Source organism: Leucopleurus acutus (genome assembly GCF_964270905.1).
Source record: "Leucopleurus acutus genome assembly, chromosome: 16".
Taxonomy (NCBI): domain Eukaryota; kingdom Metazoa; phylum Chordata; class Mammalia; order Artiodactyla; family Delphinidae; genus Leucopleurus; species Leucopleurus acutus.
Window position 1 is genome coordinate 69,414,827 of NC_139158.1, and position 27,933 is coordinate 69,442,759.

At 42.6% G+C, this 27,933-nt stretch overlaps 1 protein-coding gene across 3 annotated transcripts in view; it reads right to left on the reverse strand.

The window, feature by feature from the left end:
- Nucleotides 1-27,933, reverse strand: part of CHD6 (chromodomain helicase DNA binding protein 6) — a 211,663-nt gene that overhangs the window by 101,361 nt on the left and 82,369 nt on the right. For all 3 annotated transcript variants that reach the window (XM_082857422.1, XM_082857423.1, XM_082857421.1), the window contains 3 exons: nucleotides 27,288-27,808; nucleotides 12,147-12,294; nucleotides 10,196-10,345 (listed from right to left, as the gene is read on the reverse strand). In XM_082857422.1, the coding sequence (XP_082713548.1) occupies nucleotides 10,196-10,345; nucleotides 12,147-12,294; nucleotides 27,288-27,808 (819 nt within the window). The remainder of the gene's footprint in view (nucleotides 1-10,195; nucleotides 10,346-12,146; nucleotides 12,295-27,287; nucleotides 27,809-27,933) is intronic.

Here is a 27,933-nt window from a genome sequence, read left to right on the forward strand (position 1 = left end):
GAGCACAGGCTCAGTAGTTGTGGTGCACGGACTTAGTTGCTCCGAGGCATGTGGGATCTTCCCGGGCCAGGGCTCAAACCCGTGTCCCCTGCATTGGCAGGTGGATTCTTAACTACTGCGCCACTAGCGAAGCCCGTGTTTAGTTTTAATGGATATTGTCAGAACTCTTCCCAAAGTGGCTGTAACAATTTTTACATCCAACAGCAGTGTATGGGAGTTGCAGCTGACTTGATACTGTCAGTCTTGAAAATTTTAGCCATTCCCAGTGGATGTGCATTATCATCTCTTTGATTCACATCTCCCTGATATCCAAGGATGCTGAGCATCTTTTCATATGCTTACTGGCGATATGGATATCCTCACTGTGAAGCTCCTGTTCAAGCCATTTGCCTATTTTAAAAATTGTCCTTTTTTCTGATTGGCAAGAGTTCTTTATATTTGCGAGAGTTTAATATACATCTTTATTTCTCAATAAGAGTCCTCTGTCACAATCCATACAAACATTTCCTACCAATCTATGGTTTGCATTTTCAACCTGTAAATGTATCTTCTGATGAACAGAAGTTCTATATAATCCACCTTATCAATCTTTTCTCTTATGTATTTTTGTGTTCTGTTTAAGGAATCTTTGCTGCCACCAATGTCATTCACTAAGCCATATATGTGGTTGTAAATCTTCTTGTAGCCACATTAAAAAACAGATGAACTTGATTTTAACAATATTTTATTTAAACTAATATACCCCAAATATTATCATTTCAATATGTAATCAATGTAAAATTATTAATGGAATAGTTTACATTATTTTTCTCACACTAACTCTTTAAAAATCTACTGTGTATTTCATACTTACAGCACATCTCAATTCAGACTAGGTATATTTCAAGTGCTTAATAGCCACACACAGCTAAGTACAAGCCATGCTGGGCAGTACATACCACTCTATTTTGTTCCATTGGTCTATTTGTTCTTATGGCAACACTACCCCTGTCTTCATTGTGGCTTGATTACAAAGTCTGGATTATGGTAAGTATTCCAATTTCTTGGAAAAGTTCTTCCTTTTCAAGACTGCCTTGGCTAATCTAGGTCTTTTGTACTTCCATCATCAATTTCTATCAGAAAAACACCCTGCTTAGATTTTGACTGGGACTGAACTATATAGACATCTTCACAATATTGAATACATGTATGTCATATATTGCTCTACTTATTTAGGTCTTCTTTAATTTCTTTCAGCAATGTTTTTCATATAGAAGGCTTGTATCCTCTGAGAGTTATTACAGGGTATCTAATACCTTGATACTATTATAAATGGTATTTTACAATTTTCCTTTCCTGATTTGATGTTGCTTGTTTATATAAATTGTTTTGTTTTGTTTTTTTTACTATATTGTAAATGGTGCCAATACATTTGCTTGACACAAGGTTACCACAAATCTTCAATTTGTTAAAAAAAAGTGCAATATCTGTGAAGTGCAATAAAGCAAACAGCAATAAAATGACGCATGCCTGTATTTTTTCTTTCATTAATTAATTAATTTTTGGCTGCTTTGGGTCTTCGTTGCTGCACGTGGGCTTTCTCTCTAGTCGCGGCGATCGGGGGCTACTCTTCGTTGCGGTGCACGGGCTTCTCATTGAGGTGGCTGCTCTTTGTTGTGGAGCTCAGGCTCTAGGTGAATGGGCTTCAGTAGTTGTGGCACGCAGGCTCAGTAGTTGTGGCGCACAGGCTTAGTTGCTCCAAGGCATGGGGGATCTTCCCAGACCAGGGCTCAAACCTGTGACCCCTGCATTGGCAGGCAGATTCTTAACCACTGTGCCACCAGGGAAGTCCTGTATTTTTTCTTTTTCCTTAGTTCAGTAGCCAGGACCTCCAGTGTATTTCTGAATATAAATGAGAATAATAGAATCTTTTTCTTACTCCCAAATTCAGAGGGAAAGTATTCAATACTGCACCATTTAATATAATATTAGCTGTCAGTTTTTATCTACTAACTTTTAAGATGTTCTTTCAGTATTTGGTTTTCTACAGTTTAAGATATGCTTAGTATGGTTTTCTTTTTTACATTTTTCCTGCTTGGGGGTTACCTGACATTGAATGTACTGGCGGATATATTCATCAGTTTATGGGAATTTCTCGTCATTCATTTTAGCTTCAAACACTCCTCTGATTCACTCTCTCCTCCACGTCTAGGACTCTAATCAGATATGTATGTGTCAGTCCTTTTCACTGCACCCCAATGTCTCTTTATCCGTTTATGCTTTGCTCTGTTCTTTCCATTCTTTTTTCTGTGTGTCAGTTTAGAAACTTTCTGTTGATCTGTCTTCAAAGTCACCAATCTTATCTTCTACTGTATCTAATCTGCTTTTAAACTCATCCACTGTGTTCTGAATTTTATAAATTGAAAATTTCGGTTTTACAGTGTTGATCTGATTCTCTTTATAGATTCAATTCTCTGTTGGAATTCTTTACTTTAGAACTTATTTTGTCCATCTTTTCCTCTAATTTCTTTAACATATTAATCATGGTTATTTAAAAGTTCTTTTCTGCCAACTCTGTTATCTGGATCATCTGGGGTCTGCTTCTATTAACATATTTATTTTCTTGATTTTCAATTTCCCAGCCTTTTCGAATGCCTAATAATTTTTTACTGTATGATGAGTACTGTGAATAGTGTGAATAAAAGAATCTTAGCAGCTCCAAACAATATCTTCTACTACAAGTGTTTCCTATTTTCTCTTATACAAACAGGGAGAAGGAGTGGGTCCCATTGGTCCAATCAGGGACTGTTGGGTCAGGACTGGGTTACCGTTAAGATTCAGTCCATCTCTTGTTTTACCTGTTCCTTGAGTATGAATGTCCAAGGTCATTGACTGTAAGTCCAGCAGGTCTTTTTTACTCCTGAGCCCTGAAGTCTCCAATTCCAAGCAGGTTAAAAATCTCTCTTAAAGGAGAGTCAGTATTTTTTGCAGTAGACCCATCCTTTTTTAGTGAGATTTTATCTCCTAAAAGTAACGTGAGACTGTGAGATTTCAATCCGCCTTCTGGCTGAGCCACTAACTTCTTGGTCTACCCCAGAATTCATCAAATGTCTCTAGGCGAAAGCTCCCTGTTTTGGGAATTCCTTTAGTTTCCAATCATTTCATCAGCCCTGCATAATCAATCACCAGCAGGGTCAGATGGTTTCCTCTTCAACCAGAATAGTCTCTGTTTGGGCCCAGCCTGATCCTCAGCCCCTGCCCAGAATTGCAGAGTGCCTCCAGAGGAGAAACAGTCAGCAACTGTCAGCTCATCTAGGAATAGCTCTTCTCTGTCTGGAATTTTAGTTCATCTAATTCTTCTTGCTTCCACAGCTATCTGATGTCTTTAAAAATATGTCCTTTGCAATTTATCTTTTTTCCCCCCTTGCAGCAAGTGTTGGCCTGCCATGCCCTACTATATACCCTTACCTGAGAATAGAATCCTCCAACACTAACTCTTATTTTTGGAGTTCCCTAGAGCCTAGTTTTTGGGCTTTCTTTTCTTTTTTATCTATACTCATTCTCTTGGTGATCTCATCTGGTCTCATGGTTTTAAATACTGGCTACGTTGTGTTGGCTGCCATATTTATTTATCCTCTCCTATGATTACAGACTCTTGTATCTAATTGTTACTTGTCATCTCCACTTGAATATCTCAGAGATATTTCACATCTAATATCCACTTGAATATCTCAGAGATATTTCACACCTAAACTAAACTCCTAGTCTCTTAGCCAACCCCCCACCCCCACCCTTCTACCTACAGTTTTCCCCAGCTGAGTTAAGAGGAACTCTATCCCTCTGGATGTTCAACCCAAAAATCTTGCTGTAATCCTGACTCTGTTCTTTCCTCTCCACACACCCTATCTCATCAGCCAAGAAATCCTGTTGAGTTTACCTTCGAAGTACATCAGGAATCCAGCCATTTCTCACCCCCTCCTCTGCTTCTACCCTGGTCTAAACCACCTTCATCTCTTACCCAGATTATTCCCAACTGCCTCCTAAGTAGTCTCCCTGTTTCCACTCCTGTCCCACTGATCCATTCTCAACATGACGTTCAGAATGGCCCTTTTTATTAAGTCACTCTTTTGCTTAAACTGCTTAAACTGCTTTTCTTTTAATTTGGAGTAAAACCAGAAGTCTCCCAAAGGTCTACAGAAGCCCACAGGATGTGTACCCAACCTCTCATCTCCTCTGTCACCTTTCAGGTCTCCTTGTCCGTCCCTCATACACACCAGGCATGTTTCCACCTCCGGGACTCTGCTATTCCCTCTGCCTGAAACACTCTTCTCCCTACACGACTCCCTCACCCCTTTACTTCCTTCACTTCTTGGATCAAATATTACCTTTGTGAGGCCAACACTGACCACCCTACTTAAAACTGCAGGCTTCATTGCTGAATTCCGTATCACGCCTATCCTGATATTTTTTTCCCCATACCACTTACCACCATTGACATACTACACAATTTTATTATTTTCAGATTGATTATCAGCCTCTCCCTAGTTATTCCTACCCTTTGGAGGTTCTGGGCTTAGCCCTTTGGCTTTCCATCCCACGTAGGTTCAAAATCTGGCAAATATCTGGAGGAGGAGATCGGTTGTGTGTATGCTGCAGGCCTCCTCTCCATTTGCTGTAGGCTCCCTCCACGAGGGCAGGGATTTCTGTCTCTTTTGTTCCTTGATGTCATCTCCAGCACTTAGAACAGTCCTTGGCGCTCAACAGTGGTAGGTGCTCAATAAATACTTTTGAATAAATAATGTTAAGAGATTTTGCAATACAACATGGGAATAGTAGTATAAAGCAAGTGCTATGGGAACACAGAGCCAGAGTACCTGGACAAATGAGGAGAGGCTTTGGAAATGAGTTGGCTGTCTATTAGCATTAAACTTTGATAATTGCTGAGCACCTTTCCTACCTACTCCCAGTTCTGTATAACCCAGACTAGCAAGCAAGCATTCATACGTGTACACCCATGCTAAAAGAACAACTGTCTCTCCTCACCAGCAGGTTGCTTCAAATAGGCTCTTACTCTTACCTACCATGAAGAGCAGAAAAAGATGGTTTCCGATGATAGGATTTTGATTGCTCTCAGAGTTTTTAACTAGGACCAAATCCAAGGAAATGTTAACATGTGGATGAAGAAAGCACAGGACTTTATTCTGAGGATTAAAAGGATGGTGGGTTTAAAGCATTCTTCATTATAGAAAATTTTCAAGTAAAAATTAAGGTATTTGAAATAAAATTTCAATTTATTTTTTTGGCACTAGTTAAAGAATAGGGGGAAACACACTAGTATTAAAAAAAAACATCAATGGTTATCATCAAAATACTGACAGCAGGTTTTTATCCTATCCTAATAAAAGGGAAAAAAGAGAGTAGCGTTTCCAAAATACACATCAAAGTAGGAAGAAAACTGGAAAATCAGGATTTTTTTTTTCCCTAAACAGAGATTGTGCATAAGCATGACCATGTGTGTATAAACACTCAGTGTATACAGATACACACAGATATAAACCAAATATGCTTGCCAAACGTACTTCCATGACAGCCATCTGTTCTCAACTGCTTGGAGTTTTCTCAAATTATCCTTCAAAGGAGACCATTTTAGTTCATTTACTTTCATGTCAGAATCTCATGGAATTAAAAATTTATTTTCTTAGGGAAAATTTCAAAAATTTTCAACCCACATACCCCCGACCCTCAACCAACCACCTGATTCACTTCTATTCAGCGAGCTGTAAGGAAAGGCTCTAGCAAGAAGAAGCAACTCCAAAACACAAGCATTTACCAAGTGCCATGGAAGGTCCAAAGTAGCATCCAACAAGGTGCCCAGTCTCAGGGGCTTACACTCAGTGAAAGCAAGATAAAACATATTCTTCTTAGAAATGTACCAGTGGTAAATCCTAATCAGTGTGACAGTAACCCTAAGTCCAGCAGCAAGAGTGCAGAAAGCAAGAATAGCTTGGATTTCACAGAACAGTAATGTTTTAGTTGGGCCCTAAAGAATGGTGGCTCAAAAGAGGACTGCAAACAGCAAGGAAACTCGAAATGCACCCAAAGGATGAAAGCACCAGGATATGGGAAGCGGGATGCAGACTTGGAACACTAAGGAACCAGTCTTGGTAGAGAAAAGCATTACACAGAATGAGGAGTGGGGATAAATGAGGGTAGACAGGTAGTATGCAGCCACATTCCTTAAAAAATCAGGCCGGAGTTTTGATCTACAACAGGAGTTAAGAGGTAACCACCTTAGATTCTTGAGTGGGACACTGAAAAAAGCCAAAAACTTCTCTGGTATTATGGGAAAATGAGTCTAGTAATGGATTGGGAAGGACAGGGACCTGGGGCAGGGAACGACAAAAGTGCAAACTGTGGTCATTTGAACACTGGCCTCAGCAAAATGGGTGGCAGCAGAAGCCAAGAGGAAACAAAGGAGACAATCTGAGGAAAGACGCGGGGTGGGGAACAGTGGTGTGGCCAGCGGAGAAGTGGGAAGAATGAAAACCATCCTGTCGGGCCGAGTGCACAGGCGCCTAAGCAGTGAATCACGCGGGCTGGTACAGAGCTAGAGCCATACAGAGCTAGAGCCATGCCAGCCAGAAGCCGCTCTGCCAAGGGGCCTGCCCACGGCTGTTGGTGTCAGAGTGAGACGTGGATGAACACCAGTGGGGAAACTATGCCAGTATGAAGAACTGGAGAAAACAAGAGCCCGAGAAAAAAGAAAAACACTTCACTCTTGTCTTTCTAATCCAGGAGTTAAGAATCACATCTGTTTCTGTAATAAGTTTTAAGCATATTTATTCATTATTCACATATTAAATAAATACATGACAAGTACAACTGAACGCAAGTCTTTATGTTAGTTACTACCCAACACAAAGCACTACCTATGTTAGGTGAAGATTGTGATAAATTAAAAGGTGAGGCTTGTTTTGTAAAAGTTTACAATCTAATGGCGGGAACAGTCAGGAGTGATATTCAGAACAGAATGGCAGAGGCACTGATGAATCAGAACAGTCACAGGCTGTGAACAAGTGGTGGGAGGATTCTGGGGACATCAGGCATAATATTATAAATACTCCACAAAACAGAAGAGGGAAAGTGTCATACTTTCATCTGAATAGTTCCTGGGGGTTAATGTAAATTTGACTTTATTGAAGCTCTTTCATGCCAGAGAGATACAAAAAAAAAAAAAAATTAAAAAAAAAAGATTATAAGCCCTACCCTAACGTAGCTCATGGCTTAGATGAAGGAAACAAAAACTGGCAGGTGTTTAAAGGACAGTGATGAAGTTAAACATATTAGAGTTAGACAGAGGAGGGGCACTTATCCCCAGCTCAGGGGGGTGCAGGGAGCTTCCTGAGGGAGGCAACAACTGCGGTCAGCTCGCCAGGCACGGGAAAAGACCAGACAAAGCAGAGGGTACCTCTGCAAAGCAGCAGGAGGCGGCACAGGAGAACACCAGGAGTGGATGCCTCATTCACATTCAAGTCCTTCTGTCTCAAAGGCAAAATCATACAAACCACACAAACTGTAGGAGGCAAAAACTGAGACAGCCTTGGAAAAATCTATACACTAAATGTACCACAACTGTGAAAGTCTGTCTCTGTTCCAGGCACTGACATCAGTCTGACAAAGAATAAGAAGGCAAAGAGTCACAGTCAGGCTGGAAACATACTTCCAGCCCTAATCCCATATACCAGCCAGGGGACGGGCCTCTAGACTCCGAAGCCGGGCTGTGCTAATCTGCCAGTCCTGAGTTAGACTGAATCATGCGTAAAGATGTTTTTAGCAACTCACCACTAGGTTAAGCACTGCTGAGGTTGCAATTTGGGGCTGGGACAGGGGCCAGCAGCCACAAAAGTGGGCTGAGCATGCCGATAAGACACTACAAAGAAAGCAAGGAGGTAGCAGTGGGGCCTTTTTGGTGCTGACTGCACACCCTTCTCTGCCCCAGGCTAAAGCCAGCAAGCAGGCAGACACCCTTTCAAAGGGCCTTGGGAGAAGGATGAAGGAAAAGCCTCATCTTCTCCCACTGATTTTCTGTGCCACTGGACACTTTGAGGATTGCTCGGAATCCTAGACGAGATCCCTGATTTCGGGGCTTTGTGTTGGCCTGGGAAATCTCTGTTCAGACCCGCCCCCCCCCCCCAGGAAGCCCACTATGTAAAACAGGTGCAAGTGGAGGGCTCCACAGAGCACTGACCGTGCAATCCGCTCGACCCCACGCAGGCTGTCCAGTCTGCCCTGTGGCGTGGAAGCCAGAGCCACATAGCTGCCTTGCTAAACATCAATGCCAAAACCTCGTATAGGGCCTCTTTCTTGTTTAAATTTAGTCACAATTTTTGAGGCGTAATTAATGCAAATTCAGATTCCAGCTTATGTTTCACCACTATAAACTTTCTCTTTGCTGTACCCTTAAGAGGACAGAAAGAGCCTTGTTAGGATATATATAAATTTCCTGAACTATTTCTGTCTGATCAGCTAATGCTGCGCTTCAGGCACCAGGGGAGAAGACAGAACAACAACTGAAATATGGTTAATGACTTGGGCTAAATGGCTACTAGGAGAAAATAAAATCCTTTAGAGTGTTTTAACTACCAAACCAACCATAAAATCTCCAAGGAAGGGAAACCCACTGTAAAACAATGTAATCCTATCACTTCACAGCAGTCTTGCAAGGGCTATTCTTAACTATTGCTTGAAAAGTAGTAGTATGTGAAAATGCATTACTCTGGAGGCAAGGTGTTTTACACAGATAAAGCATCATGAGCTCCAGGAGCCAGCCACACAGTGTCCAGGAGGAAGGACAGGTATCTGTGCTACTGCTGCACACGCAGAACATGAATCCTGCCAAGTCAGCAACAGCGACTCCATAACAAAAGACAGCCTGTGTCTCAGAATGTGCTGCCGGCAACGAGGCGCCTCCTACACGCACAGCCTGTTTCTTCTCTTGCTTCTGATTCCTCCTCCGTAAGCTCCTTGGCACAGACCTCCTCCTTCTCCACATTTACCCTCTGCCTTTCTAGCATCGGGGGTACCAGGTCCTAATGCTATCCTTTTCCTGCCTGATACTGCTGCCAATGGAAATTCCTAAACTGCATATACGGGCATCCTGCTTCTCTGCTCGAACCCATCGAAGCCTCCTGCCCCTCATTCAATCCACAGTATGAATGAAGGCCAAATACTTTAGCTGACAGCCAAAGCCGGCATAACATGACTCTTCCTACCACTCCAGGCTCGTCTCCCACCACTCCTCAAATCAGACCCCACCACCTGGCCGAGCTCATCAAGCTGCCATACCACATCCTCTGGGACCATCAGGCTGTGAGGCTGTGGTCCACGTCAGAAACGCCTCCCCTAAAACCCTGACCTCCCTCTCCTGTCCACTTTTCCTTCTGTGTAGCCACTCTAACCAGCAGCACAGACTTCTAAGACTGCACTTATCACAATATCAGCACAGCCATATGCCTCTTCTCCCAGATAAAACTCCCTGGAGGCAGGGACCATGCCTTGATACTCATCCTCGTATCCTAGGACCTGGCCCTGCAGTGGACTCTCAATACACATTTGTAATCCAACTCCCAACTGTAATTACTAGTTCATGTGATTCCATTCATGGAACAGCTATTTACTCTGTATCAGACTTTTACATTCTACTGGGAGAGACAAAGAAATAAAATGAAATCAGAAATCAGAACCCAATTATAAGCTGTAATAAGAGCTATGAAAGAAACAAACAGGAGTGAAATAAACATTAGGATGAGGGGCAGGGATCTACTTTAAACGAAAGAGTCATGTAAAGCATAGGGTCAAGAGCATTCCAGGCAAAAGGGACCCTACAGGCAAAGGCCAGTAGGTGGGAAAGAACTGCTAATTCATGGCATTAAAAGAGGCAAGTCTTTTAGCTGGAGAGTAATGAGAGAGATGGCGAAAAGCCATGTATCTGAAAAATGAATCTGGTGAATTAGGGAGAGTGTGATGACAGAGGGGCCTGCTAGGCACAGTGAGGAGTCTAAACTTTATTCTAAGTGCAACAGAAAGCCACTTGAAGGATAGAACCAGCAGTTAAGGTGATCTAACTTACGCATAAAAAAAGAGCCACAGTACAGCTCCATCAAGTAGTCAAAACGACTGTCCAGCCGAGGCCAGCAGCCCAATCTTAAGGCCGTACCTCTGCCTGCCAAGCCAGTGTAGAAGCTGAGAGGGCAGATGTCCGGCCGGCTCCAAGGACAGCGATGGTTTCCCCATCATCATCCACCACTTTGAAGTCCAGGTCCTCGTTGTATTTTCTGCGCTTCACTTGCCGTCCTGAGCGTCGTTTCTACAGGACAAACACACCCGCCAGAGAGACTATCTGTGAGTCAGAGGGAAAAGCTTGCACAAGGACACGCTCACCTACACTCACAGTCGAAGGAGACCTCTCTAACTTCGCAAAAAGAATCTTCCCTAAACATAACTCTTTTCAGGACTAAATTCACTCAAAATGGGACCCAGGTGAGGGAGGGGATTTAAATCACCAGGATCCAGTGAGAAGAAGGTGTAGCCTCAGAATCCAAGGAAGCGTGTTTTATGCATCATTGCTTCCCCCACCCCGCTTTCTGGAATCGGTTTCTATTCCAGTAAAACAGGGATGGGAAGTAACTTCATCATCTTTGAGGTCCCTTCCAGCATAGTTGGAAGCTCAGGGTTTATGACAGTGATTTAATAGTTATTTTGGGTTTGATTTTTTTTTTTTTGGCCAAATTCACCATACTTACCATGTACTTCTAAACAACTAAATAATACCAATTTTATTAGGACTTATTTTGAGAATCTCCTAACACCCTTTGAAATGCAAGCAGACATCTTAAGTGCGACAAAATAAGATTCGTGACTCACCATGAAAGGACTCATCTATAATTAAGTAGCTTGTGACCTTTTAGAGAGAGAACATTCTACAACAAAGCAACCCAGTGGCTTTCCTCAAACAGAAAAACATATGGTTCATCTCTACATACACATCATATCCAAGCAGTAGGAACCCTTCTGGGAACCATTCATCAGCTAGCTTACTCTTAGATACTTAAACCTTACAAGACAAAACGAAAAGCCAGACCTCACCCCCCCTTATCATCTAAAAGATACCTCCTGGGGCTCTCTCTGTGTTCCCATCATTTCTTCACTGTGTCACCTCTATGACATTTAATTTTTCATGAGGGATTCCACATAAAAAGCTCTCCCCCCAATCCCACGTACAAATCACCATCCTAGAAACACTGAACCCCCTGCCAACTCCCATCAACCTGATGTACTTGCTGCTCTGCCCGTCAGGACACTTAAGAGCCACTAACCCAAGTTTACAGGCAGTGAAAGGGGGTCTCTGATCTGACACTCCAGATACTACTACTTATTTACCACTACGACCTTAGGAGCTGACACCTTCCTACAACGAAGATCACCTAGGAATCTATGAGGGTCCAGATGATTCTTAAGGAGCAGTAAGTGGGTCTTACCCTAAATGGCCCCCATGCAGTAGCACAGCCCAGATAAACTGCTGTGGATGTCAGAGGAAACAGCACTCTCAAATATTAGAACTCACGTCCAAGAGAGGCAGCCTCAACTCAGACAGAAAATTCCTACCAATGTCCTGGGCACACTTTGGCATGTTTTCAGAAATCTCACTTAGGTGGGCAACTCCTTGTTTCCATGTTTCCTTACGATCTTGGCAAAATGAATCCATCCCTGGCTTTTCCAGCATCTGGAATTATGAAAGTGTCCTTGTGTAGACTGGCCCAGCACGCTGAGCCCTAAATGTATTACCTACACAGCAAAACAGGCCCTCTGAGCCTTACCTAGTTTGGATCACAACTCCACTTGCCACATTCACTCTTACTGCGGCCTAATATCATGCTACTTTGCAAGAAAGAAGCAAACACCACTAAAAAACTGGGAGATTATTAGTATAAGGACCAGGATGCTAAAGAAAAGCCTGTGGTCACCCACTAAAACACTGAAAGCCCAGCCCAGGTCTGTGTGCGAGAGATGCAGGCTGGAGACAGGGAGAGAGGACCAACAGGATCAGTGTCAGCAAGACGCCGCCCGGCAGCCGGAACGCCCACCAGGGCTTCCGGGCACAGCTGTACCTGGCTGTCTGCAGACTCAGTGGACTCCTCGGGACTCCGCAGGGATGGGTTCGGCAGGCCCTGATCCAGCTCTAAACTCTCCACTGTGGTTTCACTTTTCCTTTTTCCTTTCTTCTTTTTCTCCACTGGGGTTGGTCCTTGCTCCTTGCTACAAGGAGAAATTCAGAATTAAAACTGTTGGGCAGTTTTTAAAACTAAGATTTCTCATGTGATTACAGTTATGATAGCACATCCTGGAACTCCTGGGCCAGGATAGGCTTTAATGGAAAATCTACAAGAGTTTCTTCCCAGAAATTTGCCGAAATATGGGAAGAAATATCTACACAGGTTGATGCAAAATTCACTTTTTTTATACCCCCTATCATGACTACTATAGATATGATTAATGTGATAAGAAATAAAATAATATGAACTCCCAAAAACCTCACTTTCAGTTTCACATAAATGTCTTCTCTAGGAAGTTTAATTGCTTCACAGATATTGAGAATCATCCACTTCCAATCTCCCTTTAAGTTACATGCGAAGATGTAACTTCAATCTCCCTAATCTGTCATCACCCTCTATTGAGAATGGTCTATGCGTACGAACTTGGAGACCTAGGAGCTCAAAACCGAAGACAACACTGCCCACCCCCTGAGGAGGTTGTAACGACAGAATTCCTACAGACCACCTAGAGCTATAGCCCAGTGCAGCTGATGGATGCTTCCTGAGAGAGGTGGAAATGGGCAAAGTCCATCCACCCTGAAAGGCCCTACTAAGATGGCAACATCTCTAATAAGCCTTTTCGGGCCCTGCTGGCTGATGAAATCTCTTTTCTACACTCCCAAGCACCTCAACTGTGCTTTGCATAAGGTATTCAAACTTTAATCTTTCACCAAAGTTAGACATTACACGTGACACCAGGCTCAGAACCATAGAGGACCTGGGATCCTCTGCAGTGGCTCGATCAACATTTGCTGAATGGATGAATATTTTACACTTCTCTGAGCTGTCCTATCAGACTCTAAGTTCCCAGAGGACAGAGTATGCACTTGATTAAGTTTTGTATTCCTCACAGTGAGCAGTCTCATACCTAAAACGTACTAAGTATTCAAAATTTACTGGATAGATAGATGGATTCATCAATGGATAGATACGATTACGGGTCATTGGGGAGATTTGGAAAAACACATTTGAGCAGAGATATACACAGAATTTTGATAGACAGAAAAACAGGAATAATAACAATTACAGCTAATTCGTATATAACACCTACTACATGCAGGCACTGTTCTCTAATCCTTTACATGGATTATTTCCTTTACTCTTCACAACAACCTTATAAGGCAGATAGTATTATCATCTTAATTTTATCAAGAGGCACAGTGAGTTAAGATTTCCAGGGTAACATGGCTAGTAAATGGTAGAGAAAGTATTTAAACCAGGCATGCTCGTAACCACCATGGCATTCTTGGGGAATGGAAGAGTGTTAAAGGCACATTTAGTAAAAGACAGCCTGTGTGGCTGGATGACAGGGCAAGTGAACAGAAGCACCAAGTGATGGAGCTGGAAAGAAACCAGGAGTACATGAGGATAGAGAGCTGAGACTCACCCTGTGGGAAAAGGGCATGATGGCAAGCCCGGGCAAGAGGGAATGAAGACCTAGGCGAGATATGCTCAATGAAAACTCATCGGTGAAAAGGATTTGAAAGATCCAGCAGAAGTAGTACCAGTAAGTCTTGGCAGAACGTGGAGAATGAGGAAGAGCCACAATTACTGGTATTTCCCATCAGGTGAGTTACTGGAAAGTGTGGGGGAAGACAGGGACACCACCGGCCTTGTTCAGAGAAGGGAGATCCAATGGGATGAACCCGTAGCGGGATAGCACCCAGCAACAATGGAGAGCACCCATCACATGAGTGCAGACCCAGCCCACCCTCGATTCCCTAGGCTGAAGACTGGCTTCCCTATCAGCAAAATTCTTTATGAAAATTTTTTTGAGGAAATGAAACTCAAGGGATCCTGCCATTTTAGAGAACTGTACATTTTAACAAGAGACCTGTGCTCTCAAGCCAGGGGAAAAAGTACTTCTTATCAGTTTCAGGACAGGAGACTCAGGTAAAACAGTTTAAAAAGATGCCAAATTTTCACAGGAATATTTATCTCATGTTACATGGCTTCTCACTAAGAAAATTACATAGCAATTTATATTCTACAAAGCACTTACGTGCTTCTGTCTCATTGAACTGTTACAACCACGGTTCCGTGAGGGAGCCAGGGCAGATGAGCTTCATATTCCACATAAAGAAACAGGTTTAAAAGCAACAAAGGCCCCAAAGTTAGCAGCGGAGCAGAGGCCTGCGCTCAGCTCATGTGACTCAGCCTGTCACTGTTTATACCATATCATGTTTCCTGGCTCCTTTTTTTTTTTTTTAGCCCCAGGCTCCCTTTCAATAAATGCAAAAACTTCAAATCTCCTTTAATCTTATTTGAATCTCAAAATTATGACCAAAAGAATTGTTAACAAAACATTCCAGTGACCCAAATATACAGAAAAATTCATAAATCCATAGTTGGTTCTCTTAACAAAAGAAGGTTTGTGCTTAATTTTTTGGACACACGTTTAAAGACAGCTAATATACCGAAAGTCACCATAACGACCACATGCTCAGAACCCCATTTAATCTTCTGTAAAATCCTAAATCCTTCTCCCAACATCTGAAATCAATTTTATCTATCTACTAAATATAACTTCATATTGGAAAACTTTGTCTGTATATGTTTAATCTTCATTTTAAATATTTGTATATAGATGGGCTAGAAACATGCTTCCTTGTGAAATATCCCACTGAAAACTAAACCAAGCTCAAGACACAATTAAGGAATAGAACCTCCTCAAAATATTTTTTTAAAGGAATTTATTTTTTTATTTTTATTTTTTGGCTGTGTTGGGTCTTGGTTGTGGCATGCGGGATCTTTTGTTGCAGTGCACAGGCTCCTCTCTAGTTGTGGCCTGCGGGTTTTCTCTTCTCTACTTGTGGCACGCGGGCTCCAGTGCTTGGCTCTGAGGTTTATGGTGCGCGGGCTCAGTAGTTGTGGCATGTGGGCTTAGTTGCCCCATGGCCTGTGGGATCTTAGTTCCCTGACCAGGGATCAAACCCGCATCCCCTGCACTGGAAGGCGCATTCTTTACCATTGGACCACCAGGGAAGTCACAGAACCTCCTCAAAATGTTAAACCTTACAACAAGGCTTGTATATATTTGCCTTCCATGCTTTCAGAAACAAATTAAATGATGAAAGTAAGGAGGAACTGTAGTCAGGCACCTCCAAAGTCCAGCCTGGGGCACCACGAGATTTCCTAGCCAGAAGCTGAGGGTGGGGTGGAGTGGAGGGAAACTTCTTAAATATATGTCAGTAAAACGGGAGAATGTCTGGAGACACCTGCTTACCTATCTGGGGGTAAACAAGAAGATACTCTACCTGGGATATCTTCAAAGTGATTTTCTGGAGGTTACCTTTGACAACAGAATCAATTTTGAGTTCAAAAAATTCTTCCTGGGGCTCTTCTGATAAAGACAAATATCAGGAAGAAAAGATTTCTTATAAGCCTATAAATGGGATTTGCAAATAGGACATCAAGAAAGTATCACCTGAATTCATCCTCCAGGAAGACTAGGTGAAATGTGTTTTTCCCGTCTTTGGAATGAGCTTTGAAAACGTTATACTTGAGTGTTATCAAATGAAGACATTTTAACCTCCACATTGCTATTTTAACCTCCACCTACAGATGCATTTGGTCCATGAATGTTTTGTTTGCTCCTCGAAGTTCTACGTTCTTCAAAAATAGTGGTCAAATAATATGTAACAAAACTATGCAGGTATGTATGTATGTATGCACCCTTTAATCCAACAATTCCACCTATAGGAATATACTCTACAGATACAACTCCAACAATATGAAAATATATATGCACGTGGTTATCCAGCATTATCTGGTAATTTCAAAATAACAAAAAAGACTTAAATGTCCGAACATTAGTGCTGAATAAATGAGGATACATACAAAGAAGTACTATGTAGCTGTAAAATCAAGAAAGAATTCTGTAAACTAATATGGAATGATTTCTAAGATACATTGTTAAGTGAAAAAAGCAACGTGCAAAAGAGTATAGTAATATGCTACTTTTTGTGAAAGAATAAAGAGGAAGTAAGAAAACTTGCATATATCTACTTACTTTACAGAATGAACCAAAAAACAATGATTATCCACAAGGGATAAGTGGAGGGAATGGGGTGGAAGGAGTGACATTTCTCTATCTTTTTATATAAAATCTGACTTTTGGAAGCATGTTACATATCAAAAAATTTAAAAATGAAAGATGAAAACAAGCTGAAATAAATGAATCTAAGTATTTCAAGTGAATAACATAACCACACAGAACAGATGGAAAAAAAATCTCATAAATTTATAAACACAATATTTGACTATATACTTTCAGCTTTGGGAAGAAGTAGGGAGAACAGCAAACATATCCTGAACTCTCTCTGGTAGGTGTATAGGTGAAGCAATTCTGAAACTATTTTAGTTGTGGTATAGGATTAAACAAATGAGTAAATATGTTGGTGTTAGGAGCTGCGGTTCTCACCCAAGAAGTGGGAAGACATGAATATGAAATGGTGTAAGGCAAGGAAGATATTGTGGGATGAATCTAAACTGGAGGCCTCAGTGTACTCACATGTTTTCTAAACTAAGTATCTGTATGAACACATGCATATAAATGGGTACACATGCATTATGAATATATTGTGTGCACGTAGGTGTGTACATATGTGCGTGAACGTATATGTCCATGTGTATGTCTTGTGTATTTTTTCCCTAGCTTTGACAACTGAAGGAGCTGAAAAGCAAAGATGCTCCAAAAGCAATGTGCACACGTAGCACTCAGATTTTGGTTTCTAATACCAAAGCTCCTCACAAAAATGGCTGATTCCAAGGCAGGGGAGTTATAAGATCAGCCTGAAACATCTTGTTTTGTCAGAGAGTAAAGGAAGTGCTCAACAAAATTAAGGCAGCACGTCAAAAAGGCACACACAGGAGTCAGCTTAAAGAGCTCACAGTCACAACTGGGGCCATTTGAGCACCAAAGTAATCAAGGTCAGTAATGAATTATAAGCCATTGAAAACAACAGGAATCCATTCCAATGACAGATAGACAGATAAGTAATGAATAAATGAGGGAGAAAGGAAAGTTCTTGCTTTCAGAATACAAACAGTAAATGGAGAGGAATCGGTGAAGTTGGAAAATCATTTTGTAACCACTGTCGTAAAGATATGTACAGTCCAGAATCATCGAGGAATGCTAAATCTGGGGGGAGAACAATTTGAAGAGGAACAGGATATTTCCATGATCTTACAGTGTCTTTCCACAGATTGCGTATTAGTTGTACATAAACAAAAGCAGTAACTAGACAAATGGTCACACATAAGAAAATGGTCTTACTCCTAGGAAAGATATACTCGAGTATTTAGGGATAAAAAGGCATGATATTTGCAACTCACTCTCAAATGGTGGAGGAAAAAAACATATAAATATATATAAATATAAATTATTCTGATATATATCTATTCCACGGCTGAGGTGGATACTGTTCGCTCAGCATCTTTTTGCTAATAATCAGTACTGATCCCCCAAACCACGACAGTGAACGGAAGGTCAGGATGGGCTATGGTATCCTAGTTCTTTTACCACAGTGATGGACACATGACCCAGAGAGGCGAACCTGGGACTCTTTCCCTTAAAAAAAAAAAAAAAAAAAAAGATTAATTTTTGGTAGGAGTGGGCAGGAAAATGAATCTCTTTCCTCCTGGGGTACAAGGCTGTTAAGCTATGAGCCCACAGTTACAGGCAGGCACAGTTCGACCTTGAGAAGGAAAGCAGTTGTCAAGGATGGAGCTGACACTCAAAGAGATGCAGAAAGGTGGGAGACAAAGATCTCTGTGGAATCCTCAATGGTATAGCCCCTGGTTCTGATTCCTTAAAACCACTGAATTCACATGTTATTATTTTTTCTTTAACTTAATTCAAGTTGGGTTTATGTCACTTGTAACCAAGAGAGTTTTAAATAATACAAAGGCCGAATAATCCCACCATTTAATGGCACTTGAGGCTGGATAGAAGCAGTGTAATTTTTATAATCCTCGTTTTTCCAGCTTTCAGAGTTAGAACAAACTAACTTAGAGGACGGAAAAAATGGCAGACAAGATTTTAGAGGCTCAAAGTCCCTTTTTCAGTAACAAAACCCAAATTGATTTTATAATAAAACATATATCCATATATCCGCTTTAAAGAAGCACCTATCAAGTATTTATGATATGCAAGAAATTTCCAACATATAAACTATACCATTCATGCAGGACAACTGTTGGGAATAGCCAATTAACAGTTTATTAGTAGGCCTCGGCTCCAAAGCCCTCTCACCCTGTCTTCTACACAACTTCATTAGCCAAGATTTTATACATCTTTACTTTCCGCAGTTGCATTAGGAAAATAAATACCTTTTTTGCCTTCCATATACGTAACTGTACTATTAAATCACTAGACAGACAGACTTCCTCAACTTTCCTCCTAGCTCTATCTCCAGTTCCCAACCTCCAGCTTTCTTTGCTAGAACTGAGAGTTAGAAACGGAGCGCTAGATCTGAGTATGAGCAGGAAAGTCTGGGCATGTGTCACAACACTGTACGAGACTCACCGCTATGAGTCTTTTATTACTTTGCCCCCATGGATTCCAGCTATTGAAAAAATTTAATCTACCAAACCAAGTGCATTATTTCAAAATGACTCACCTTCCTATTTTAAAATTAAATCTTATAAAATGCCCATCGAAGTCTTAGCAGGAAACAATCAGTTACTGGCACAGTGAGTTGCCTTTACCCCCAAATTCAGGATGACTGAAAACAGCTCAGAATGCCAATTACTGCCTCCGCAGATGTGCACACACCTGGGGAGTCCAGCCCGGGATCCACTGCCCCACTCGAGGAACAACTCTCCAGAAAAGCTCCCGACCCAGGCCTTCCACGGGCTCTGATCCTCTTCCCAGAAGTACAACACTGAAAACGTGGACATTACCCCAGAGAGCTCATTTGCACACTTAATCCAACTTTTACTTAATGCCCATATTCGTCCAACCTATACAGAGAGAGCTGAGTTGCGCATAGGTTTTTTAAGATATTGGTTAAGAGGCTTCCCTGGTAGTCCAGTGGGTAAGATGCCGCGCTCCCAATGCAGAGGGCCCTGATTCGATCCCTGGTCGGGGACTAAGAGTTTGTGTGCTGCAACTAAGAAGGCTGCATGCCGCAACTAAGAAGTCCGCATGCTGCCACTAAAAGATCCCGCATGCTGCAACGAAAATCCCGTGTGCTGCAATGAAGATCCCGTGTGCTGCAACTAAGACCCGGCACAGCCAAAATAAATAAATAAATATTTTAAAAAATAGATATTGGTTAAAAGAAAAACACATATCCAAAACAAATGGTTTGGGTGCAGATATAGTCATCTGTAGACAAAATGTGAACCATATCTCCTTGTCCTCAATCCCTTTAATCATATCATTCGCACCATCAAAACAAAGATTATACAAGTCTGTGACATTATCATAGTAAAAGATGAAACAAAAACATTACATATAAGATGAAAAAAGCAGAGTTTTAACAGATAATCTTATTAAAAGTGATTAAAAGCAAATGAAAATAATTTTTTTTAATGTAGAAGGGCTTCAAACGAAACATACAATCACCAAATCCCACTTTCCAGGGAGATTTGCTTTTGACTGACACCTCTGTAACTCCAAATATGTTCATGCCTCTAGTTCTTTATTTATCAACACTAAGCAATAGCTACTCACATCCTGATACAAAAGTTGATGAATTTAGACCTCATATTATCTCCCCTATTACTCTACTCAAGTTTCTTTATGAATTCTTTTAGTTTAGGCTACCGTGCTTTACATTTATATTAGTCCTTTCTTGTTTTCTGACTGTTCCTTTCTCGTGATAGCCCATTCCTGTTTGCAGACAAGACATCATCTTGAATCTGAGGATACTAACTTAAAATCTTTACAAGTCCTTTTCCTTGAATTGTTTCTTCTGAGGACAGTTGTCCTGGTCATTCCTCTTTTTCCTGCTTCTTTGCTGCTTTTCCTCTATGGTCTCGGGATCTTTGGTGGACGATTCCTATTTAAGACGAATGAGGTTGATAATGCAGGTGGCGGATGAGGCTCTCTGCTGCTGAGTAAGTCACTTTCTCCAACAAGACTCAACCCTGAATGGGAGGCCTGGCCTGGGACTCTGCACACACAGGTGGCTGCCCCGTTCTCCCTCTTTTAGGGGTATGGGCAGGGAAAGGCAGAGAAGCCTGGGCTCCTGTGCCCCCTTGTTGTGGATGTCAGTCTCCACTTGGAGCCTAGACCCTCTTCCAGAGCAGACTGCTCAATATCTTTAGAGTAACTGTCTGACTTCAGCCTGGAGCTGAATAATCATGCGGCTACTCTGCCAACAGTCCCTTGATCAGCCACCTCCAGTTCTGGCCCTTCTCCAGGGCTGCCAGGGCCATTGTGAGGAGGAAGCACTTCTACCTCTGCTACAGACATAGCTCCTGCATGTGCTCTCAGCTGGGACTCCCTCCACAGTATTCACCCATCAGTATGATACTATGGGCCTCCCTCATCCAGAAATTCGTAACATCTCTTATCTTCGAAGAATTTATTCCCTTCTGTTCTTCCTGTCATTTCATTAAAGATCTGATGAAGGGAAAATAAATGCATGCTCGGCCTACCATTTTAAAACTGGAAATCCCGCAAAGAACATTTACTTAAATACCATTTTGCTTTAAGTCTTTTCTCATCTATTAATTCCTTTAATAACTAGCTCAATACTCACCTCTTTTAAGGGACTCCCTAGACCAGAACTGAAAGACTCTATTTTTTGGTTTCTTTTCTCTTGGCCGCACCAGGTGGCTTGTGGGAGCTCAGTTCCCTGATCAGGGCTAGAACCCAGGCCACGGCAGTGAAAGTCCAGAATCCTAACCACTAAGCCACCAGGGAACTCCCTAAATACTCTTAATCCTCTAAATCCTTTCAGCTAATTCTATATACAGTTATACTAGGTTCTTTCCTTTGTTTATATTTTTCCCTGTTTTTGGAACACTTGCAAGGCTGTTTCTCTAACTTGAGAAAGTTCCCCAATGACAAGGCTCATAGATGATACCCCTGTGATACTTTCCTTCCTCCACTATCCCATTCCCAACAAAAGTACTTATAAACAAAACAAGGCACACAGGAGGCAATAAATACATACTAGATAAATAAATGAGAAGGTATTCATCAAGCATTTTTGTTTAAGTAACTGTTTCCTTACAACCTGAGTAAAGGTCTACTATACACCAGACCCTAATTCAGAAAGCCCTGGGAATTACAGAGTAAGCACTCCAGGAGCTCTCAGAAAAACAGGAATGGTGACTTAGTCCAAAGCTTTAGAGGTGGGTCTCTGACATTATCATTTAGATTTCTTCCCTACTTAACATAACGCCCAGTGGGTTCCAAGCAGAGGGTCTCTACTCAGAACTCACTCATGTCTTTATATTTGTCTTCTTTCTTCTAATAAATGATCAGAATACAAAAAGTCTCCCAACAGAAAGAAACTTGTCAACGGACACTCTTGGGCCTCCATAAAGATCTGCACGCTGAACAAAGACAGGGGATTGACCTTCGAACAGTGAGGCACAGCTCAACTGGTTGAATTTTATTACCCTTCCTGCAACACAGTTATCAGCTGACTCACCGCTCAAACAGTGATATAATCAGGTTTGGAGCTTACCTTTCTAGAAGCAACCATCAAAGACAAAAATCAGAAAACGTAAAACTTTCCTACCAGGATGTTATCAAACCTACCGAATTTGAGAGGAAGATCTGCCTGGGTTGACAAACCCAAACAAATGGGGGTAAAAAGCTGAGGCACAGAAGCTGGGGCTAATGAGACCATTCATTTCTTTTCATCATTTTGGTTTTTTCATTCCTAGCAGATGCTAGATAGCCCTCCACTTGGGCCAGCACACTGATTCACTTCTTGACTTTGAGAGAGAACATAAACCATTCTGACGTGTGGAAATTCCAAACCTTATGCTCTGCCCTCAACCAACAACGTGGACACCAACACTCAAGACCCTGACTTACAAAGGCAACCTCCAGCGCAGTCAGAGCGCCTGGCTCCCCGGTTTGAGGGCAACCCAAAGGGCCACTGACCTACCTCCTGACGCCCTCATGCACACTGGAATGGCCCATCTTTCCTGCTCACCAAGCCATGCTTTAATGCCATGAAGCTGACTTTTACTAAAGGTCATTTCAAAAAAGAAATATGAAATTCATAGTCACATAGCAGCGTTTGACGTAAAAAAACTGTTGAGGACAGTATCCACTACATCACATAATGCTCTCAACTGGTAAAAATTTGACTTCCCTGAGGAACTGGCCCAGTGCTTTTCTAATCTCAAAGCATTTTCCCAAAGCCTTTATCAACATTACCTGACCTCGCAAACCTGAGGCCTGCCTTCCTCTCTGAGCCCCTCGCTGCAGCTATGCGGGCCGTGGGTGTCCACGTATGTACAGGTCTGCGTATGTGTTTGTAGGTGTACGTGTATTTGTGTATATCTTCTTATGCCAGCGGCCCCATCCTCTTCGGGAAAAGGTACTATAATTAAAAAAGAGTAAAAGCAAATAAACTATACTTGTGAATTTTAAATTTCAGAGTCAGGGAAGTGACAGAGAGCCTAACTTGGCTTCCTGGAGGAGCCTTCTTGCTTTTTATATAATAAAGGAGTGAACTAGGCTCATACTCCAAGATAGTTTGGAGGGAAAGGCAGAGAGGGTAGTTTTTTTTTTAACATCTTTATTGGAGTATAATTGCTTTACAATGGTGTGTTAGTTTCTGCTTTATAACAAAGTAAATCAGCTATACATATACATATATCCCCATAAGAAAGGGTAATTTTTGTTTTTGTTTTTTTAAAGGCTTCTCCAGTATACTTGAGTGTTTTTATCCGCTAAGTAGTAAGTAGATATCCGTCACTACTAATATCATCCTTGAAAAGGAACATCTGCTAGACCCTGTCATCTGTTTAGGAGGGGAACGGTGTTCAATTATCTATCTGCTGCCTCAAATGCAAAGAGAAACAGCATAGGAAAAAGCTGGGGCCATCTTAGTCCTTGAGAGGATCCTACGGAGTGTGCAGACTAAAATCCTGTAGAAGAGGGGCCGTTTCCTACAAATGAAAAACCAATTTCTCTGACACTGGAATTGCCCCACTGTTATCCATTCCTGACCTTCCCTAGCAAAGTGAAAAGAGGCGCAAAGCTGTGGAGAAAAAAGTGGGTTTTACAGGCAGGTGAGCCTAGAGCCAAATCCTGACAGCGCTACTCATTAGCTTGGTGCCTTGGACAAGCTACCTTGAAGTTTTCATTTCTAAAATTATAAAATTTATAAGAATAAAATACTTCATTATAACCACCTACTGTTATTTAACAATGGGATCTTATATGGATCTCATTTTCAGGGAGAAGAGCTCTATCCATTTGTTCTAAGAAAACAAATTATATATATAAAATATTTAAAAATAATATATAAACCACACACACACACACACACACACACACACACACACACACACACACCCCTTCTATGTGTCCAACAACCAACAAACCTCTCTGCTGAACAACCCCAGGGACATAAAAGACACAAAGCATGGTGGTCCTGACCTCAGGCACTTCACTTTTGTTGAGGAGACAGGTCATACATACAAGAAAATACTGGTTTACGATTGAGAGACAGCCTATTGCAGAGGTTAGTGTATAAGACTGAGAATCAGGAGGTCTGCGTTAATGACATACCCTTGCAAACAAGTCACTTCTTTGTGGGTCTGTTTCCCTGGCTGCATGCAGCAGGGCTGGACTAGATCTCTTTTATTCTTCAAGGTCTGAAAGTCTTTGATTTGTGATACAAGTGAGGCCCCAAGGGCTGTGGAAATTCAGAGGGGACATGCTAGCACAGGGTGTGGGAGCTCTGTGGAGGAACTGGGTGGGACTTGCACTCAGAGCTGAAGAACGGGAAGGGCTTGGGAGTCTGAGAGGAGGACAAAGGGCATCACATGCTGGAGAAGAGCGATCCAGAGAAGGGGGAGCCAAGTACCTCATTTAAGGCCTGAGGAGATGCACCTAGCCGGCCAGGTCTGCTGCCAGAGACCAGGAGGCAGGGAGAGGTCAGACCCCAAAGGGTTTGGATAACAGAGAAAAGAAGGAGTCTGGATTTTGTCCTGGAGGCAGTAGGAACAATCAGAAGTGTCTAAGCAGGTGTAATTGTTAGAGGGAATCCCATCTCCCTGCCCTCCATGTTTTCATGCTTCCCTACTCCCAAGGAGGGAACAATACCGGACACATATTTTCGGCCCTTCTTAGAATTCCTCTCACTGCCCTGACCTTCTCTCACTGGGGACCTATGGGACTGGTGAGACTTGGGAAAAGGAATGAAGCACCCAGGGCCCAGGGTCCTCCCTCTGCTTCAGGGACATGCCTGCAGTTCTGGAGGATAAACTCAACTGAGTGAGTAACAGGAAGCCCGATTCTGGCCACAAGCCAGTGCAAGTCCTTCAATCTGGTCCATCAATAATAAAGCTGATAGCTCCTATCTCCATCTCTGCTGACTATTTCCCAGCTGATCTGGAAAGGAGAGAGGGAAGAGGGGGTTTGACTGACCACCGCTACCAGCTACAAACATAAGTAAGATAACAGCAGGGCCTCAGAAAGATTAGCCAGGTGGCAGCTGGCAAGATGGACTGAAGCAGGAAAAGACCAGAAGCCCTTAAATCAGCTGTGAAGCTCCTGCAATAATCCAAGCACCCAGCGAATCATCTGTAACCACGGAGTGTCATCCAGGGGCTAATCAATAAAGGCTCAGATCAAAACATGCACTTAAGCCAATCTGCAAGAGAGTAAACCAAAGAGCACAAAAAATAAGACTTAATTACCAACATATTTCTTATCAGCTAATGTCCTTTCAGAACTAGAACTGCTTTTGCTGCCTAGTGGGAATCATAAATTAAAGGAGCCAAAGCAATTTTATAAATATATAAAAGACAAGAAAGGCTCACCAGTCCAGAACCCTATCTGGGCTACATGGAAGAATTCCACGATGTTAACAGGTCAGTCTTACACAGCCCCCAAATCAAGGAAGGTTGAGAGCCTCGTGAAACTTGTCCACATTCCCAAAGAGATAACCAGCCCTATCTGTTAGCATCCTCTCTGAGTGTTTCTCCTGGATTTCTAAACCTCAAGAGGTTCTGCTGTCTTCTAAGTTGGCAGACTCAGAAGCACTTCTCCAACACACTTATATTTTATACAACCTAACTAGATCAAAATCATTTCCCTTAATATTGCTATGCATACATTTGACATCCAGCCTTGGTTTGTGAAATGCCTCCTCCTCATTGCCCCCAAATGGAATCTATGGCAATGTCTGTATACCCGTCACCTTGTTTCATATCCCACACAAAGTAAATACGAATTCCTTTAAGAAGAAGTTGATAAAATTGTAAGCACCAGAGACCAGTGGCTAAAGTGAGCCCTGATACCTATGACTTTCTACCAAACTCCTTATTAGAGCTGTCAGACCGTCCTCTAACGGCCCTAATTCTAAAACACCATCCTTGAGGATTCTTCTTTGTTTCCTGTAATAACCAAAGTAAGTCACTCCATTAGCTCATGTCTGAATCTCCTTCACACATGCTGCCACACTGAAGAACCTCTTCAGCTTCTCCAAAATAATTTGGAAAGTTTTTGGCAGAAGAAAGAAACTCCACTCCACCCACATCAGACATCAGTGTGTGCGCACGAGGTTCACCCGGAAACAGGGCCCATACGTTGCTCGTTAGTCAGACTCCTGATTTTACCTACTTCTTTTGACCTTCCGGTGAGGTTATTTTACGCCCATTCACTGTGAACTACATTCCTGGGATCCCACCCAAGCCTCTATGATAAACAAAGGTAAAACCCCCTGCCAGGCAGAAGGCAGTGAGTATTATAAGGCGGTTTTAACTTGGATTAGAAAATTATCCATCTGGTCCCAACAAACTGTCCTTCTGAAAATGAACCGAACCATAAAATAATTTCTGAGTAGCAGCACACGCCACCTAAAATGCTTTCTCTCTTTAAAATGTACTTCCTTCATGCCCAACCCTGTACAGGTCTGATGGCCCCATTACTTTATATTCTGTTAGCAATTGCATCAACCCCTGCATCTTTAGGGGTGCTCCTGGTCTATACTCTGCCTCTGCACTTACATTTTAGAAACTTAAATTCCTTAAATTCCCCTTAAATATATAGAGGTTACATATTTTTTATTTTTTACGTCCACAAAAAGTTTAAATATTCTCCACCAAGAATTTAAAAAGAGATGAAACGAAGAACATTACATTTGTATACAGATGACAAATATTTAACTCCCCGAATAAAGTGTACTGTTGGATCCTGATAGGATCTACAGCCAGGGCCCCCAACATCACCCCGGCAGCCAATCTGTCCCCATGCCCTCTGCTCTCTCTACAGGTCACTACGGTCTGTCTCCTCTGATCTCAGTGACTCACCGTTTCCTGAGCACCTGCTGACATGTCAGGCACCGTGTTAGACACCGAATGAGAGAAACAGACCAGGCGTGGGCCTGCACTAGAGAGCTCACAGCCCAGGGGAGCCAGGCAGCCCTTTTCTGCCTGGAACTCTGCGCACACCCACGGCTCTCCCAGACCCCAGCACCGTGCACCCTCCTGACAGCTGCTCCTCTCCAGGCTACACTGCAGCCGTTCCCCAAATCGCTGCCCTCCCTGTATCACACCTGTGACGCCCCTTCCCTGACACCCTGTGTGTGCTAACATACTTCACTTCTCCTTAATCCAAAGTGAATGGCAAGAAATTGCAGGGACAGTATTAATTAAGGAGGTGAGAAGGTGGTTTACTTTGGCTGAAAGTGGGGAAGTCATGTCCAGGGGGGCTGGAGTAAGGCCAAGGCCAGCCTCTCTGTGGAGGCAGAGCCCGGAGCTCGGGACGGGAAGAAAGGGACGCACCTGGCCTTCTTGGACTTCGTCCTGGCTGCAGAGTCAGGGCCGCTCCTCTTCTCTTTGGCCTCCTTGGGGCCCGAGGCCTCCCGGGGCTTCCGCGCCTTCTTGGCCCCGTCCTTCTGCTTGGGCTCCTTGGGCTCCTTGGCCTTCCTGGGCTCCTTGGCCTTCCTGGGCTCCTTTGGCTCTCTAGGTTCACGCTTCCTCTTTGGCTTGGGCTCCCTGTCCTTGCTTCCCTTTGCTGCCCCTTCTTGCTCTCCTGGATCCTTTTTCTTCCGTTTCTTCTTCACGCCAGTGCCGCCTCCTCCACTGTCCTCCGTCCCGTTATGGGATGTCGTTTTCCTGGGGAAAAGGGTCTCAGTGTCCTCTTCAGCAGTGTGCAGGTCCTTCTGGGGCAGACAGGGACGGGCAACATCTTCAGTTTTGTCCTCCTGATCAGTGCTGTGGTCAAACGGGGAGGGGGATTTGTAGTCAAAATTGACGGAGGCATCAGACATTGGGGAGTGATTCAGAACTTTTAAGTTTGACAACTGCAAAAGAGAGAGAGACAAGCATATTACTCTTCCACTGCAAGCTTCACACAAATAGTGGTATTAACTTTGAATGCATGGACTTGTTCAACATCTCCTGAGTGCCTGCGATGTGGTAGTTCCTC